The sequence below is a fragment of the Antennarius striatus genome, chromosome 1 (genome assembly GCF_040054535.1).
Source record: "Antennarius striatus isolate MH-2024 chromosome 1, ASM4005453v1, whole genome shotgun sequence".
Lineage (NCBI taxonomy): Eukaryota > Metazoa > Chordata > Actinopteri > Lophiiformes > Antennariidae > Antennarius > Antennarius striatus.
Genome location: NC_090776.1, coordinates 9,754,664 through 9,771,303, shown reverse-complemented (window position 1 = coordinate 9,771,303; position 16,640 = coordinate 9,754,664). Strand labels below are relative to the sequence as shown.

General features: G+C 45.0%; 1 protein-coding gene across 2 annotated transcripts in view; it reads right to left on the bottom strand.

Moving 5' to 3' along the window:
• Nucleotides 1-1,776: 1,776 nt before the first annotated feature.
• Nucleotides 1,777-16,640, bottom strand: part of syt7b (synaptotagmin VIIb) — a 62,945-nt gene continuing 48,081 nt past the window's right edge. For both annotated transcript variants that reach the window (XM_068314924.1, XM_068314917.1), the window contains 7 exons: nucleotides 16,188-16,310; nucleotides 6,956-7,079; nucleotides 4,125-4,392; nucleotides 3,864-4,033; nucleotides 3,461-3,575; nucleotides 3,117-3,316; nucleotides 1,777-2,064 (listed from right to left, as the gene is read on the bottom strand). In XM_068314924.1, coding sequence (XP_068171025.1) covers nucleotides 1,960-2,064; nucleotides 3,117-3,316; nucleotides 3,461-3,575; nucleotides 3,864-4,033; nucleotides 4,125-4,392; nucleotides 6,956-7,079; nucleotides 16,188-16,310 — 1,105 coding nt within the window. In that variant the 3' untranslated portion in view covers nucleotides 1,777-1,959. The remainder of the gene's footprint in view (nucleotides 2,065-3,116; nucleotides 3,317-3,460; nucleotides 3,576-3,863; nucleotides 4,034-4,124; nucleotides 4,393-6,955; nucleotides 7,080-16,187; nucleotides 16,311-16,640) is intronic.

Sequence of the window (16,640 nt, the reverse complement as noted above, 5' to 3'; positions counted from 1 at the left end):
ATGGTATTTGATCAGTGACCCCCCCCCCCCAGTGTTACCCTGCACCAATCCGAGCGACTTCCACATGAGCCTTTGGAATGTAAAGTGTCATCAGACAGAGGACCGCGGCTCAGTTCTGACCTGAGACCCCCCCCCCCCTTCCAGAACGAGGCATATGATGAGGACAGGGCGTGTGCACACAATAGGGTGGGGGTAGAGTGGGGGGGGGGCTTTTTGGGGAATGTCAGCTGTGATGTTAAGGTTACGCCGAATCGGAGCAGAAAGGAAGGTCAAACAGGGTGGGGTACAGAACCTCTGGTCTCATATGGGATTTTTTTAAAATGGGTCTGCCTCCACTTGGAACCAGATGCCCTCTGACACCAGACCGGGGGGTGGGGGGTGGGGGTGGGGGTTGTGAAAAGAGGTTTTTTCCAGCATTGTTTGCAACAAGTGCAGAGAGTCTCAGAGAAGAAGCAACGTAAGGTTGAAAGACTGGACTGAATAAAAACAGCAAAACGCTTCCATCTGGTCTAAACAGGCAAAACGGACACACACACACACACACACACACACACACACACACACACACACACACACACACACACACACACACACACACACACACACGGAAGCTGGCATTTTGCTTGTTTTCTGTCTGGAAGAACAGTTCGATTCTCTTTTGAAAACCCAAAATAAAGCACAATATTAATAAAGAAACCTTTTTTTTTTCTGTCCACTGGGATTTCTTGCACAGAAAATAATTTTTTTTTTTTTTTAACACTAGTCTTGCCGAACCAGCGTTTAAGGTTCAAGTTCCTGTTCTTTTTTTTTTTCATCTGGGGTCACGTCACATCACCCACATCACGCACAGACGACGAAGGGTTCCAGCCAAAGGGAGAATTATTACAGCGGTGTCAGAATTCAGATCCAATGTGAGTCCCATTCCAGTCTGATTCCATTTTTAAATACAACCCCTCCACCCCCCCACCCCCCCACCCTCTTCGCCTGTCGCTGAGGATGCTCCTCAATTCGAATTAACAGCGACAGAAGGGTCGAAGAAAAAGGTGAAGAGTACAGTACAGGGGGAGGGGGGTTAAATGGTTCGCATAGGTCGGAGCCACTTGAGGTTGGGTGTACACAGCATCTTCAAATCGAGGCCTTCGAACGTCACAGGGGAGGGAGGACAGGGGAGCATCAGGTTGATCAAGGGTTAAAGTGGGATTTGGCAGGTAGGGGATCCCTGGATCCCGCAGCAACAGAAAGAACTGGAACTCTAAGGCTAAATTAAGAAGTAGTGAAAACTAATAAAGTTATACAATACACTGTATATAAAAGAAAAAACACATGCTTGAACAGATTCACACTCATCTTAACTTTGACAACCTCTGCAGCAAAATTCACCTCGTTGTTTAACACCAGCAGCCGACGTTGTGTCGTTAAAACGTGTTTCCGTTCAGCTGAAACTTGAGCTGGTGCAGCTTTATTAAGAGAGAAACGGGACATCAGATTGATTTGCTTCCGCGTCGAACGCTTCGGAATGCCGCTCCGGACCGTTCCGGCCCACTTTAACCCCTGAGTTTGTTCTGTTTTTTTGGTCGATTGTTCGTATTTGTGATTGGCAGCAGGTAACGCTCCGACACAGGGAATGTTTTACAAGGTGGAGAGGGGGTTCCCTTCCTGGTAAATCTCATTGGGCAGGAGGGGGAAGTTAGTGAAGACATCACATTCATTTGAAGTTCAAACAAGGGATGGGGGAGTGGGGGGTCAGGCGGGAATCGCGATTTGACAAAAGTCGAAATTTAAAGATGGCGTCAGGAGGACTGGAGGCAGAGGATATCAAAGAGGCCTGAGAACAGAGAGATGACACACATATTTCAAAGGGCTGCAGTTTGGCGGTGGGGGTATGTGTCGAGGGCAGTGGCTGAGAGGATTCTGGGGGGGGGGAGTAAAACACTGTAGGCAGGTTGGTTGCTGGGTTGTTTAGGCCTTGAGAGCGTGCCACTGGGACACAGCGTTGCGTGGACGACCCATCATGTCTTTCCAATGCTTGACCTCTGCAGGGCCGCTCTTCCACGAAAGATAAATCTGCAAGAGAAGAAGTCAAAGCAGATAAAGAACCACAAAGAGACCAAAGGGGTATTAAGTAAAAAAAAAAAAAAGTCCTCCCTGAGAGTTTTAAGCCGTGAAACCTGTGAAACGCTGCTCTAATCGGACTTTAACTGGAATCCAGGGCAGGTAAAAAAAGCCATTAGAGGAGGAGGATACTTTGAGAAAGGCTAATGCCGACGCTAATGAAGACGAAACACTGCAAGTCTCCAGGAGAAAGAAGTTCTTAATCCGTTCATGTCAGAGAAAAGACGGAACGAGTTTCCATTGTCCTTCTCCCCCTTCCAGTTATTTATGAGCGCGGTATAATAAGCAACATGTTATGATTGTTGCGTGTGGGCAGATAATATACATGATTGGGATGTAGCACCTATTGTTGTAGTTGCGTGTGATTGGCAGAGAGCATAATAGTTAATTCACGCTGCGCACAGCTCATGTATTATTATTACTGCAGCGTCTGAAGGCAATCCGAGCTCAGCTTTTTATTACAAGATGTTTCAGTGCAGGATTTTCGCTAGAAGTCTAACCTGCAGTTAAAAGGGAAGTGGGTTTCTTTGGTTTGCCATGACAGGGATCAGGGGTCTTGTTGCTGTTGGGTTGAGTAATGGGATAAAATGACGGCGCGACAAAAACGAAGGCGACGCTATGTTGAAAAGGTCTCAAATTTCTAATGATTTCCTCGGAAACGACTTGAAAAGAAAGTATTAATTTGGCGGCAATTATAGCTGAAGCAGAACACTATACACTTCCAGTGAATTAATCCAATTCATCGTCGAGCGTCAGCGCTTTCGCTCAGGGCATAAAAGCCTGGCCGAACAAGCGATGATACGATTTTGTCGACAGGAAATTGTGCAATTGAACAAATACGAAGGGCTGAAATGTCACACAATGAATAAATAGGAACTGGAAAAAAATTGATCAGCGTTCTCCAGCAGGGGGCGGTAGAGACTGGCTCTGTGGTCTACAGCTGATGGTCTGAAGAAGAAGGAGAAGAAGCAGAAGAGAGGGACGAAGAAGAGGGAAGGAGATACCTTTCCAATGACATCATTGCGACTGAGCCTGTCCTTGTCCATAACAGTGATAATTATGGTGGTCTCCCTCAGCACGTGGGCCGGCACGTCAAAGGGGAAGGACTCGTTGAAGACGGGGTTTAGACAGCGCTTCATTACCACCGTCTTCTTCTTCTCCACCCTCTTGTCCTTGTGCATCAACCACACTTTAACATAGGGGTCTAAAGGAGAAACGAATGAGTGAGTTTGCAGCAAAATGAACATAAAAATCGTTGCCTTTGTGTTTTATTTTTTTGAAACTTATTTCTTGATTTGAAGGATTGTGATGAAATCACACGAAAAAAAAAACGGAAGAGCTTTCGTACCAGAGGTGCCTCCGATGTCCATGGCTTTGAGATTGCGTGCTTTGATGATGCTCACAGTGATGGTGTTGGCTGTGGGGTTGTAGCACAGAGACACCAGCAGATCCCCCCGACTCCCCTGGAGAAATTAAACATAAACACCAGGGTTATGCGATTTTTTTTTCATCGCCTTTCCATATTTGTCACTGCTTTGTCGCTTCTTCATTTTTGCCGCCGCTGTTCTCTCTATCTACCTGACAAGCCTCTACATATTCCTTTCCATCTCCTCTCCCACCAGCCCGCCGCCGCGTCTCCCCTGGGAGCATCGCCACAGCCAGGAATGACATCACCCGTTACATCCTGTCCCATCTTCTCTCTTCCCTCCCTTCCTCCCCCCCACCCCCACTTTCCTTTGCTTCTTACTCACGCTGCCATCGCTGCATGGTTTCAGCTCTTTCCAGAAGGTCTGCATGTTGGCGAGGTCCAGCTTGTTGAGGGGGATGGACACCTCCCCTATGGGGTCGTTCCTGCTGAATCGGTCGTAGTCGAGAACCTGCAGGTACAGAGTCCTCTGGACCACCTTCTCGTACGGGAAACCTGGGAAGAGAATGGACAGCTTCCTGTTTCATCACCCGTCAAAATAAAAGAGAGTCGACATGAGAACTACTGAAATCTGTGGACGTCAAACCTTCAAACAGGAAGGTCTCGTTCCAGTGGGGGTTCAGATTCTTCCTCTTGACTTTGGTCTCCAGTTTGTGCTTTTTGTCCGGCAGCAGGTAGAGTTTGACAAAAGGATCAGAGGTGCCGGAAAAGTCCTTCGCCGGCAAATCCTGGCCCTTGAGGATTTTGACAGTGAGGGTGGAGTCCTGGAAACTGTACCCGACACTGAACTGAATGCGACCCAGCTTCTCACAAACCGCCCCCTCGTGCTCGTCGTCCTCGGAACCCGGAGACAACTGGAGGAGAGAGGGCGAGCGAACGGCCTTTTAATGCGTTTTGTGTTTATTGGTTTATTGCCTGTTCATCGCTCAAGTTTGAAACAACATTAGGAGACTTAATAAGTATATAACATCAGAAGATATACGCGGAATCGCAGGCGCTCCTCAGAGGAGAAAACAATCTCTACTGACGGAAAAGAGAGAAAATGAAACACAATATTTGTTCAAGACTGTGTAGTGTGATGATGATAAATGTCTGAAGCTGGGGTTCGATTCTGAAACGACGTCTGAACACGATTAACTTCATGCAGGAAGGGTTTACTGCAGGACTGATGAATTAGAGTGTATTAATTTTAACCAAGTGTACCTAATGAGCTGCTGGAGCGTAGGCCGATAAGGGCGTGCAGAATGCCCTGCCAAGGGAATCGCACTACTATTATTAACTCTGTATTCACAGCATGTTCGCACAGATTAAATACTTCCAGAAGAGCTGAAAGATGGTATCTCACTAAAAATGAGTCGTAGACACCATTTCACGGGGGACAGTGAAGTGTACTTCATTAAAAACACAGTTCCTAACCAGAGGAAGCGTTTAAAGCTACACGGCTGACGGTACCACGACGTGATGAAGGCAGATATCGTCCGCGGATGAGAAGACGATCTGGCCCAGCACAGAAACCCAGTTGAAAAAGTATCATTTTGTTGGTAGAGGAGGTAGAGGTAGGAATCGAACATCTGATTCTGCACCCTCCATCATTTTTCTGACGGTGCAGTTTGCCTCATTCTTCATGCTGAATATGATCCCTTTTCATTACGCGCTCCTCCACCCAACAGCTGGCCTAAATTGCTTTTCTGCTATTTTCCTCCTTCTCATTCAGTCCCCAAATTCTGCTCTTCCTCAAACTAAAGTATCGTCTGTGCAGCGGAGGCAATACCTGGAGTAGAAAAGATGGACGGGACACATCTGGTGATATGAAAAGCGTTTTTTCAGTGAAAATTTGCAAAAAAAAAAAAAAAAAGATGCTAAACAGCTAGAAATGTTGTTCCAGCAGCTATGTTTTACCCGAAATGTCTGATCTGACACAACAATGACTTCTGTTAGCTGTGGTCGAGTTTTAGATTACCAGTTGGGGGATTCTTATGCTAATCTGAAATGGACTGCAGTGATTGGTCCAGACTTTCCAGGTTTGGTAATTATTGTGTATTTTCTCATTAAAGTTTCGTCAAGAAGAAGAAGAAGAGGAAGAAGCAGAAGAATTATACTTTATTCATCCCGAAACGGGAAATCCTCTGTTTTGGGTTAAGTTGTAAAAGTGGGCCCCAAACCCTGAGACACCCAGAAGGGTCAGATGTAGACATCCTCGAATTTTCAGTATAATTTCTAAGGATGATTCTTAATCCCTGTAAGCGAATCTGTTGTTGTTTCTCCCGGATCGGCTCCAGTTGTGTAATCTATAGACGCCTTCGGACAAACTGCCCAGAATGAGTATTATCATTAGACGCCATCACTGCGAATTCCTCAGACACACCATGAGACCCACATAATTACCCACTGCTCATGCCCATCTCCACCAGCTCCTCACAGCACCCACAGCACTGCGTGTTCCCTCACAGTTAATTACTGAACCTCACCAACCCCCCCCCCCACCCAGTGCCTTCATACTTCAGGGTGATGATTAGCGTTGTATATTTCAGCTGCACGGCAACAGCTAACAGCGAGCTACAGGTGGGGGAGCCGAGTGGGATGAAGGCGCACCCCCCTCCTCCCCCCATTGATTGATGAAGGAGAGGAAGGCATTTGTCATTTTCTCTCAGCTGACCTGAATTGCTTTCTTTTATCACCCTCTTCTCTACAAATAACACCAGTGCATTATTTACAGTAGGCGGTCGACAAGTAAAATGACTGAAAATGACTTTAAAGGAGAATTCTGGCCGTGGTTAAATGGACTCCTGCGATCTGGCAGGCGATGACAGGCCATAATTAAACCAGTCTGTAAACAGTGATGGATTTTAAAACTGACATCCTTTTTTTTTTTTTTTTATCATTCTGAATCCTATAATTTCCCTGGCAAAAAATTTAAAGCAGGACTGACAGCCCCATCTGTCTTCTTTTTTGGGCACCGTGTGTCCCCAGATATTAACAAATCGTTTGACGAATACAAATAGATTTCATCAATAAGAAATGATGGCCAGAAATATAATAAATCAAGTTGTAAGGATGTGGATTTGAATTGCAACTTCATCAAAATAACAAATGTTGGAATAAAGGTGGCTTTTCCTCAACACTATTTGTCTCTTTGTGCTCCTACAAGTCATCCGTGTGATGAATCAGCTTTTATAGCAACATGACAAAGCATCTCCCAAAACTTCTTCATCTCCAGACCTGCATGTATCTGTCATCTTAGATGAGGAAAGATGACCCGGAGGCACCGGTCGAGTCTGCGATCCGTCTCATTCATTCTGATCGACTAGGATTTGCTGACAGCGGCCACTCCCTAAATGTAGATGGGGTTCATGCAGAAAAGAGTCCATGGATGAGCTAAAGGGGGTGAAACGCGTCTTAGGGGATCGTGTGCCTTACCATCAGCGCGTCATTGTTGACTGAGTTGGCAAAGTCGGAAACGGAGGAATGACCGTCATGACGACGTCCGGTCTCGTCGGGGGTTTGGCCTCTGGGGCTGCTGCCCGCTTTGTTACCTGGAGTTCTGTTAAAGTGGAAACAGACACACATATGTTCACTTTATTATGTTCTTATTCTGTTTGCATGGAGTTGAAATATTTTTCTTGAACTGTTTTTTGAGACCAAGAACTTTTTCCAACCCGGTCCTGGAAAATAGCTTCTACATTATTCAAATTTAAGTTAAAAATAGGCTAATCCATGCACATTTAAAAAAAAAAAAAATCAAGCTGCATATTAAAAACACGCTGTGACATTTTTTGGGGAAACACTTGGAAGTTGCATAAAAAAAGGATTTTCCTTGTTTTTTGGTACGTCTCCTAAATATGGAGCTGCAGAAAGCAGCTGCTGAATTTAGCTTGAAGACTGAAAACAGGAGGAAACAGCAAACAGAGCTCTTTTAATTTCTACCAAGAACAATGTACAAAAAAAAAAAAAAAAAACATTTAAAATTTATGGTTTTTGGCTGGGAGATGTGAATTCCTTTCTTCCGCTGCCAGTTCCAGGCGGGACGGTCGAGCCTTTGTCTGGATAATTTGTGTACGAAGCCATAATGGGAGGTGTTGTCCCGCCTTCAGAGGCAGCAGCAGTACAGATTAAATGTCTGAATGAATGGCCTGAGTCGGCAGCAGGACAGGACAGAAATGGGGGGGGGGGTATTTTATAATGATGTGTTCAATGTCAATTAAAAAGCAGTAAGCTACATTTGACTGATGATTTCTGAAACGCATAAATTAAGAAAATAAATATTTCTCCATATTTGGTCAAAATATATATCACAGGGAGAGATCAGACACTTCCCAGGCTTATTGACGAATTTCACCAATGGGCCCTTATTGCTGTGAGGAAGATGATTGATGATGGAAGGACAGAGGTGGACGGATAGTTGGAATGGGTTCATCCAGGACAGAACTGGATGTAAGGTGTCGTCTACATTCTAGATGGGTGGCTGTGCCTCCACACATGACCCAAAAAATGATTATAACGCTATAAAAGATTGAATAGAACTGTTTCTAAGATTTTTTGGAAAGAGATCCTCCTCCAAACGATAGGAGATCTCACTCTGATGCATCTCGGGTCGCTCCTTCAGATGCCTTCTGCGTGGGTCCAACATGCAAAAAAACCAAAACTCCCACGATATTTTCCTCCTCTTCACCATCCTCTGTTCCTCCTGTCTGATTTGGCCTTGTCCCCTCAAGCGCAACACCGACTCCACAAGCTTTTATGAAATTGAAGATTTTGTACCCTGTATGTCATTCAGGGCACCGACGAGTTCAGGAAAGGTGTTTGCATGCCTGCAGACTTGGAGCGGTAATACATCCATCTGTGTGTCGGCCAGAAATGGAAGCCATGAACTCAGCATGTGAATTATTCTTCATTTCCAGCGTTTTCTTCTCTTCTTTGTCGTACCTAGTTTCAATGATACCACAAGTGAAATGAGGTTGCTTGTTACCTCTCCAGACATTTCCCTTATCTTGTCTCATTGGGAGAATTAACCACAACTACCCACAACATAGAAAAAAGGGCATTTGATTCAGATGGGAGGATTATATTAATAAAAACAGACATTTGGGGGGTTTCTGTGTAGTTTTTCGGTCTTCTGGCGGTGAATAAAAGCATTTTTCCAGCTGTTTTAGTTGCAAATTGTGCATTTTCCCCACAAAGCTGATACCATTAAAGGCATGGCAAACTTCAAAAACTGATTATTATCACAGAAAATAAGATTTTATCTTTCCAAATTTGACAGTGAATTGTTTTTAAAATCGTTTTTGCAACTGAATGCAGACATTTTTCTGAGAACAGGCTTCTGTCACTGATGATGAAGTTTCTTCCCTCCATCACTGACATCATTCCTTTCTTTTTGTGAATTTCTCATCTATTGTTTCTTGTCTGTTTTGTCTTCAAACACACTTTTTATTGCACGCGCTGTGCTCTGATGGACACACTAAAGGTCTGTTTGAGTTGAACGCAACCTGGAAAAGTTCATAATAATGCAAAATAATAATAAAAAAAACCTCCACAGAAGAAAGGAGCCAGTCTGAGTATGAAAGGAGAATAAAAGTTACATTTCTGTTAAAATCTAAATTAATGAAGTGAGAACCTGACAGAAAAATGAATTCAGAACTCGTCTTCCTCCTCTTTGTGGGGAGGGAGAGGAGAGGTTGAGGACGAGAGGTTGGATGTGGAATCCCCCCCCCCCCGTGATTTGCAGGTCAGAGAAGCAACAATGCAGCACAGACTTTATTCACATTTTAGTGGCCTCTGTTCAAGTGTTGGCGGCTGCGGCTGCTTTTTATAGGTCTGCTGGTAAAGACATCTGAAGTGTTGTTTTCTTTCACAGGAAATCCTGTAAATATTCAATCACAGTTTCTAATATCAACCTCTAAAACACCAGGGAAGAGACTTCGACCTTAAAATAATGACACAATCTCCCCAGGCTCTCTTTTCGGCACCCGTACTGCACCCAAAGACCAGAATATTTATTTATTCTCATCCTTCAGGTAAAAAAAAAGAAAAGAAAGAACTTTGTGTTGTAGATAAAGCACGCCTGATCTGACTGAATGATATCCCTCACCCAGGCAGCCCTTCATTTAATGCTGCTTGTACTAGATTTATTAATCCGGACGTATTTAAGTGTTTGAGATTCTCATGTTGCTCGTACCCACCCTGTAATTTCTTTTTCTTTACCTTGAAAAAAAAAAAAAATCAATTTTCAGTGAATTCTGAACATATTCCTTCAGGATTTCGTCACAGTTATGTATTTAAATCTGTTTTTTTTTAATGTTAGTGAAGAAGATTCACGTTACGCTTTTCCCAACACACATATCTCTTTGCTTCTATCCCTCCGTGGGCTTTTTGGCACAACAGGATGATTGCTGTGAAGTTTAAAAATCATACACATCCTCCAAGCAGCTCAGCTGGATGACTCTTTAGAGTTATTCCCGTAGACGGCGGCGGAATACAGAATATAATCCATTTTCTATGCTTACTAACAACCTCTGGAGGGGGGAGGGGTTGGATTAATGTCGTTGTTGTTATTGTTTGTCTTTACTTTGGTCACTTCCCGATGGTTTTATCCCAAAATGCGTCAGAAAGTTTAATCAAACGATAAATCGACTAAATCGCCCGCCAAAATGACTCCGCCTCCTTTTTCCTGCATTTTGATCAGGGAGAAACATTATCAATATTTAATCAATCGACTCAAATAACCCCTCCCCCCGTACCTGGCTAAAGCAGAGGTGTCGCCACAGATGAATATAGTAAAACGGTACAAGAGGGGGACGTGACCTGCTGCTGCTGCACAGGACGTCCTCCAATCACATGCCCCGGGGGATTAACAGGTGAGGCGGGGGTCCATGCATGTAAAAACATATATTTACTCACTGTCTCACGAGTTGTTTTGTCCTGACCTATAAAGGAAACCTTGACTCCATCTTGCAGGAATAGTGATATTTATATATAATGTACATTAATAAACTTGAATCATACCTGACCCTGTCTCTGAGACTGTCGTGTCTAAAACACAACACCAGTTACATAATTCATTTTTTTTGGGAGATTGTTGTAACCATGACGACCAAATTGTGTGCTTCCCACTTATGGTTGTATTTACTACCATCACATATTTCACTTGGGGATTGCGGTAACCATAGTAACAGGAGCCTTCAACGAAAGAAAGAAAGTCAGAAAAAAAAGGGATGGTAAAAAAAAAACAGGTTCTGCAAAGAGATGCACGGACTGAAAATGGCAGGAAGCCTTTGGGGGGGGGGGGGGGCAAAAGGAGCGGACCCTTAGAAAGTCACATTCCTGGAAGTCGCTCTTTGACTCCACTCGTACCGGACTCCCCTCCAACCCCATGCGACCCCTGCAGAATAAGCCACAGCACACACACACACACACACCGCCGGGCATGCGTGAGCTCAGAAGACGACTGATTCATAAATGCCAAAAAACAGAACGCCCTCCAGTCACGTTGAAACGAACACGTGAAACTATGGGGGTCATATTCCTCTCCCCTGTTAATGATCTCATGATGCACTTTCTGTTTGTGACTCACGTTTACCAATAACCATCATGCTAATTATGAACGACTCCCATGGGGGTGAAACTGCAAATTCAGAGCCGGAGAAGAAAGTTACCGGACAACAAGGTTAAAAAGTCTAGCACGTTTGTGACCGTATCCCTTAAGAATGCACATTCTGTTTGCAGATGCACATTTTAAGTAGCAGAGATTTCTATATTTATCTAGCATGAGACGACAGATTGGAATAAAACACACGAGAAGCATCTCAACGGGTAAAAATATTCACGCTTTAAGAGCCGAGAGAAGAGAGTTTTTTGGTCTCAGCGGTGAACGTCCTCCTTAACGACGGCCGTACAAGCGCTGAATCCGCACTGATCTCACTCTCTGTCTTTATTTGGTGAGGTTCGGCTGTATTTGAGGCCGCGCGCACAAATATCGGTCACATAATATGTTTTTCTGTCCAGTCAATTGTGCAAACAGGCAGGGGCGACGGGACCCTATTAGCTGGCAGACAGCTGCTGCGAGGCAGAGCTCTGGAGGACGGAGCCGTGGGCAGCGCCCTGAGCTTCTGGAGGAATAAACACAAGGAATGGAGGAGAGAGTTTATTTTTAACCTTTCGGGATTAAACAGTGTATTTATCTTCCCTCTCCCTTCTCAACCTCTGCAGCAGCGACTGCTGAATTCCACTGTAATGTGCCCTCTTGTGTGAACGCTGAAACGTACTTCAGCAACAGTGGAGAGAGGAGAGGGCGAAGAGAAAAGGAGAGATGCTGGAGGAGGACAGGAAGAAAGGGAATCTCTGGTGACGGCTGAGGCGGAGACATACAGTCATGCACGGCTCTCTTATTAGTCGCTTCACATAAAGCTCCTCGAGAACCCTTCAGCTGTTTCTGACAGTCGACAATCGTGGTTTTTCCACGCACTTCCGCTGGCCCACTCAGTTGGGTTTCGGCAAAAATGGCCGACTTTTGGTGGAGATTAGACCCCAAAAAGCGCAAAAAAGTTGTTGGGATGTTTAGTTTCACATAGGACACGCTCGTCTTTAGCATCGTGAGCTACCTGTAATTGCTTCACATCGACAGTGATGGGTTTGGACCGAGGGCCGTTTAACACCCGGCGCATCGCAACCAGATTCCAAAGGATGCTGACGGCTTCCGGACGGACATTAAACGGCGCCATTCCACACCTGACAAATGGGTGTTTGTCGGGTGTGGAATGGCGCCGTTTAACGAGACCGGGCTGCAAATGAACAGCATTCAGCAGAACCTGCCACGAAAGATCTGCCTTTAGTTACCCATGTAAAGCACTTCATGACACAAATAGGCTGATATGTACTTCTGCTTCTCTCATCCAAATAGATTGTATGTCCTTATAAGTGATGAACTGTTCCAAAAGGCAAATATTTTCTCCTAGAATGAACAAAGCAGAGCAGCTCGGTGATAATTTAGCCAAGTTATCAGCACTTCAGAAGTTTAATTTATCCAAAGCAAATGAATCCCTGGTCTAGAACTTAATTATGTAACATGTGACTAGTTAGAGTCCGTCTTTCGTTCTTTTAACTCTTTCAACTCTTTCAACTCCTTGAGGAAGACATGAAATGGTTTATTTGGCGCATATCGTTGAGAATCTGCAGCAACATTTCTGTAAAACACATAAATAGAAATATTCACTCAAAGGCTGTTTGCTAGAAAATGAGCTCGGGTCATTTTTGTCCTGTTATTTCACTTCATTCATTTTTGGTTGGGGCTAAAACGTCACCAGACGAGATGACGCGATAAACAACAACTTTTATCAATCAGTTCCCATAGATGAGCAGGAAACCAAACTCTGATTGGATGAGTGTAAAAACCGTGGCGTGCAGACACTCCGCTACAGGAAGCTCTTGGATGTAGGAGCACATATTCCATACGCCGGCGTGTGAAAACAGTCCACGTGGGGTGGGGGGGTGGGGGGACCTCGCTCCTTTTTCTGATGTTCAGGCGAGGAGCTGACAGTCATTTGCGCTGACAGAGGAGCGCTGTTCCAACATCATCCCGTCACGATGACAGTCAACGCCCTCAGGAGAGGGTGGACTGGGCGAAAAGGGAGATAGCGGAATGGGAAAGCAGAAAACGCAGGTGACAAATCAGGGCAACGAAGGCATGAAATGAGAGGGGAAAAAAAAAGAGTTTGATTGATGCAATTAAATAAAACCACGAAGGGAAGATTGAAAGGCGACGGCGCGGGCGGCGGAGGAATGAAGCGGGGACAAGGAGGCTTATTGAGAAATGAGAGAGAGGAATGGGAAGCGGAGGCTGAGCGATGGGGAGTGGGGGGGTGGAGGGACTGGTGAGAACATGAGGGATGAGGGGAACCAGGAGAGCCTGGATAGGAAGCGTGCCTCCATAAACATACTGGATCTGAGTTTGCTGATCACACGTTTGCCCCGAGGAGACCAACGGAACACAATCTAGGCCCTCGGGTTGATGATGGATGAGGGCCAGGCTCTGGTGTCAGCTCACTCAGCGCTCCCTTCCAACGAAGACAAATCTCCCAGCCGCCGTCAGCCTCAACATGCAGGCTAATACGGCTAATGGAGCCATCTACGGCGTTCCACCGGCGTGATGCTCTTTCAATGGACTTCTGCTTGAGATTTATTCACTGGGAATCGCTGCTTTTGTAAATCAAGCTTGTTGCATAAATAGACTCGTGTCCTTTCAGCGTTACTGATAAAAGTCAATAAAACTTATTTAACTACTTGGAATAGACTCTTTTTTTTCCCCCCGCCAACGCCGCCTGGGCCGTGACGTCACCCTCAGCGCGTTTGTCGCCGCGAGCGACAACCAGAGGAGTGGTGGACGAGCTCCACGCTGAGATCTGACAGGTTTTTTTTAAAAAGAGGTCTCTGGTTTGTGCTGACCTACATCGCTTTTTTTTCTTTCCAATCATCTTTCCCAACGGCTGCCACGGGGGCCGGGGGCCGGCCTGGAGAGCCATTAGGAGCTTTGACTCGCTTGATTGCTGGCTCGGACTCACAGATGAAAAGATCGGATGTGCTACTGGGAGAAGGGTGGAAACTTCCAGTGTGATTAATACCGTGGCATCCAGGAGTATTTTTACCCCCGGTCAGGATCGGAACTGATTCCCTCAGCCAGTGAATATCGACGCTCATCTTAGAGGACTGTCTTTACAGGTTCTCATCCCTGAAGGACTTTCATTCTAAGACTTGGGTGAAATTAAAATCTCTGCACACACAGTCAGGGAGTTTTGATGCTAAATTGCGTGTGTTTTCTGAAAGTGTCGTCACACAATTCATTCTTAGACAGTTCTTTTATCTTTAGGTCTGTTTCAGTCTTCGCCGACTCCTGACAAAAACATTTGTCTCTTCAACGTTTAGCTGTGGTTAACTATAGCAACAGAAATCATACAGACTCAATGTCAAATTATTTAACAGCACCGCTTCATTTTCAGTAGAACGCCAGTGTAAATAGATGCTGCATGTGCGCCTCCAACATATGGGACATATGGGGGGGGTAATAACCTAAATAAACCCATGATCCTCCTTCCAGCTTTCCCCATACAATAATTATGCAAGCGGTTTCATGCTACTTATTTGTCTTTCATATTTCTGAAAGTGAGTAAATGAATGAATGAATTTTGAAAGTTAAAACCTGTTCTTATCAGATCCCTTGCAAGCTCAAAAAAACGGTGAACGTGATTGGTCGTTGATCTCCGGGACGGATACACTTCACGGCATTGGTGAAGAACTCCCTCGCTATTGCAGATTAAAACTAAACTTGTCAGAAAAAGGAATATTTCAACATAAATCAGAGCGATAAGAGCGTAGTAAAATGACGGAATCCATCTTTGGAAAATTTAATGGACGTGACTTTGATTTTTTAATTTGGCCCGTGTTCCATTCGCTTGACATGGAAAGGGTGGGATTTATGACCACCAACCACCAGGAAATGATCTTGACACTTTGGCTTTATTCTGAAAATCTGTCATATAATTTATCTTAATTTTTTGCTTTCGGTTAATATTTTAAAGGAATGAATGAGCACAGATAGAATTGATAAAACACACAAAGCTGATATTCTGATTTCTCTGTTTTCAGATTTTTGGTGTTTGTCGACGTTTGAGCTTGGATGTGCGTCGGATTTCCCAAACAAACAAACAAACAAACGGAATCGCAAATCTCTCTGGACGTGTCTATTTTTACAGTCTCTCTTCCACCGTCTGGCGGCGTCTCATCTAGTCAAATAGATTCTAGGCTGGGTCATCCTGTTCCATCATCCTCAGTCCACTGGGTTCCATGAACAGAGCTGGGAGCGAGCCATTAGGAGGCGACTGGGAGATGATGGGGTAACCAAAGAGACGGTGAGATGAGAGGGTCGGACAGAGATGATGATGATGAAGAGCTGTTATTAGCTGTGGAAGGACACCAGACAACTCGTCCCCTTGGGGTGAAGGCTGGCTGGATGGTTGGAGAAGACCTCCAGACGGTGAGAGGGAAGGGTGGGGTGGTGGGGCAGGAGGCAGGAGGGGAGCTGATCCTCCTCTGCTGGTCCTCAAAATTCACTGAATTCACCTAATATAACTTTTAAAAAAAATCCCTGCACTCAGGCGGAATTTTAAGGCAGCATTTCTGAAATTAAGAAGCTCCGCCCACAGCAAAACCTTATATGGAGTTAATCTGGGTTAATCAGCAGCGCTGGTGTTAAAAGAGCGACTTAAACCCTTCATCCCTCAGACGTTCTGATGCGATGCGAGGGTTAATCCTCACATGTAAATAACCAGGGTTTATTTTTCCCTCGCCCACGACGCTCAGATCGAACAGCGAAGCGCTGCAGACCGGGTGAGGATGAGGAGCGTCTAGAACAACAGAAGCAAAATAAACATCTGAGCAACCGCGAACCTGAATGTAGCTGCAGAAACAAACACATCCAGTGCCGGAAGTCATGGAACAACACAGCAGTTAGAGGTTAGAGAAGACCGGTGAACACAAAGCGGGGTAATCGCTGTCGCTGACATCAAGGTCACGCCCTTCCTGTTTGTGCTCTAAAGGCCCGAGGACGAGTTTACATAGAATTAGTTCATCATTTCTTTCCTTTACTGCTGCATAACATCACCTCTTTTCCGGCGTGGCGTCATTCTCTTTGTTCGCCGGCGCTTCCTGAAGATCCGGGAGGTTGGCGAAGTCGTCTTGTTCGGCCAGACCGATCGCCAGAGACAGGACGACCATCTTCCCCTCGCTGGATGGGACATCACAATGAGACAAACAGTGACAAAAAAGACACAAAGATAGGTCGAATTGGTTAAAACACAAGTTTTATGGTTTTCGGTTCCGCTTTTTGAGCTTCACTTATTAACTAAACACAGAAACGCACACGTGAAGACAAGCAAAGACTGACGGAAACGGAATTCAAAGTCGATCCAGTTTAATTTGATGCCTTGCACTATGGGAAAACACACACTGGGGCCTTAACACAAATAATTAATACACCACACTGTGATGTTTGGCTTTAATGGCGCATCAGAAAAGCTGGCTTCTTCAGAAGATCTGAGGAGAATCCTGTGCAGCG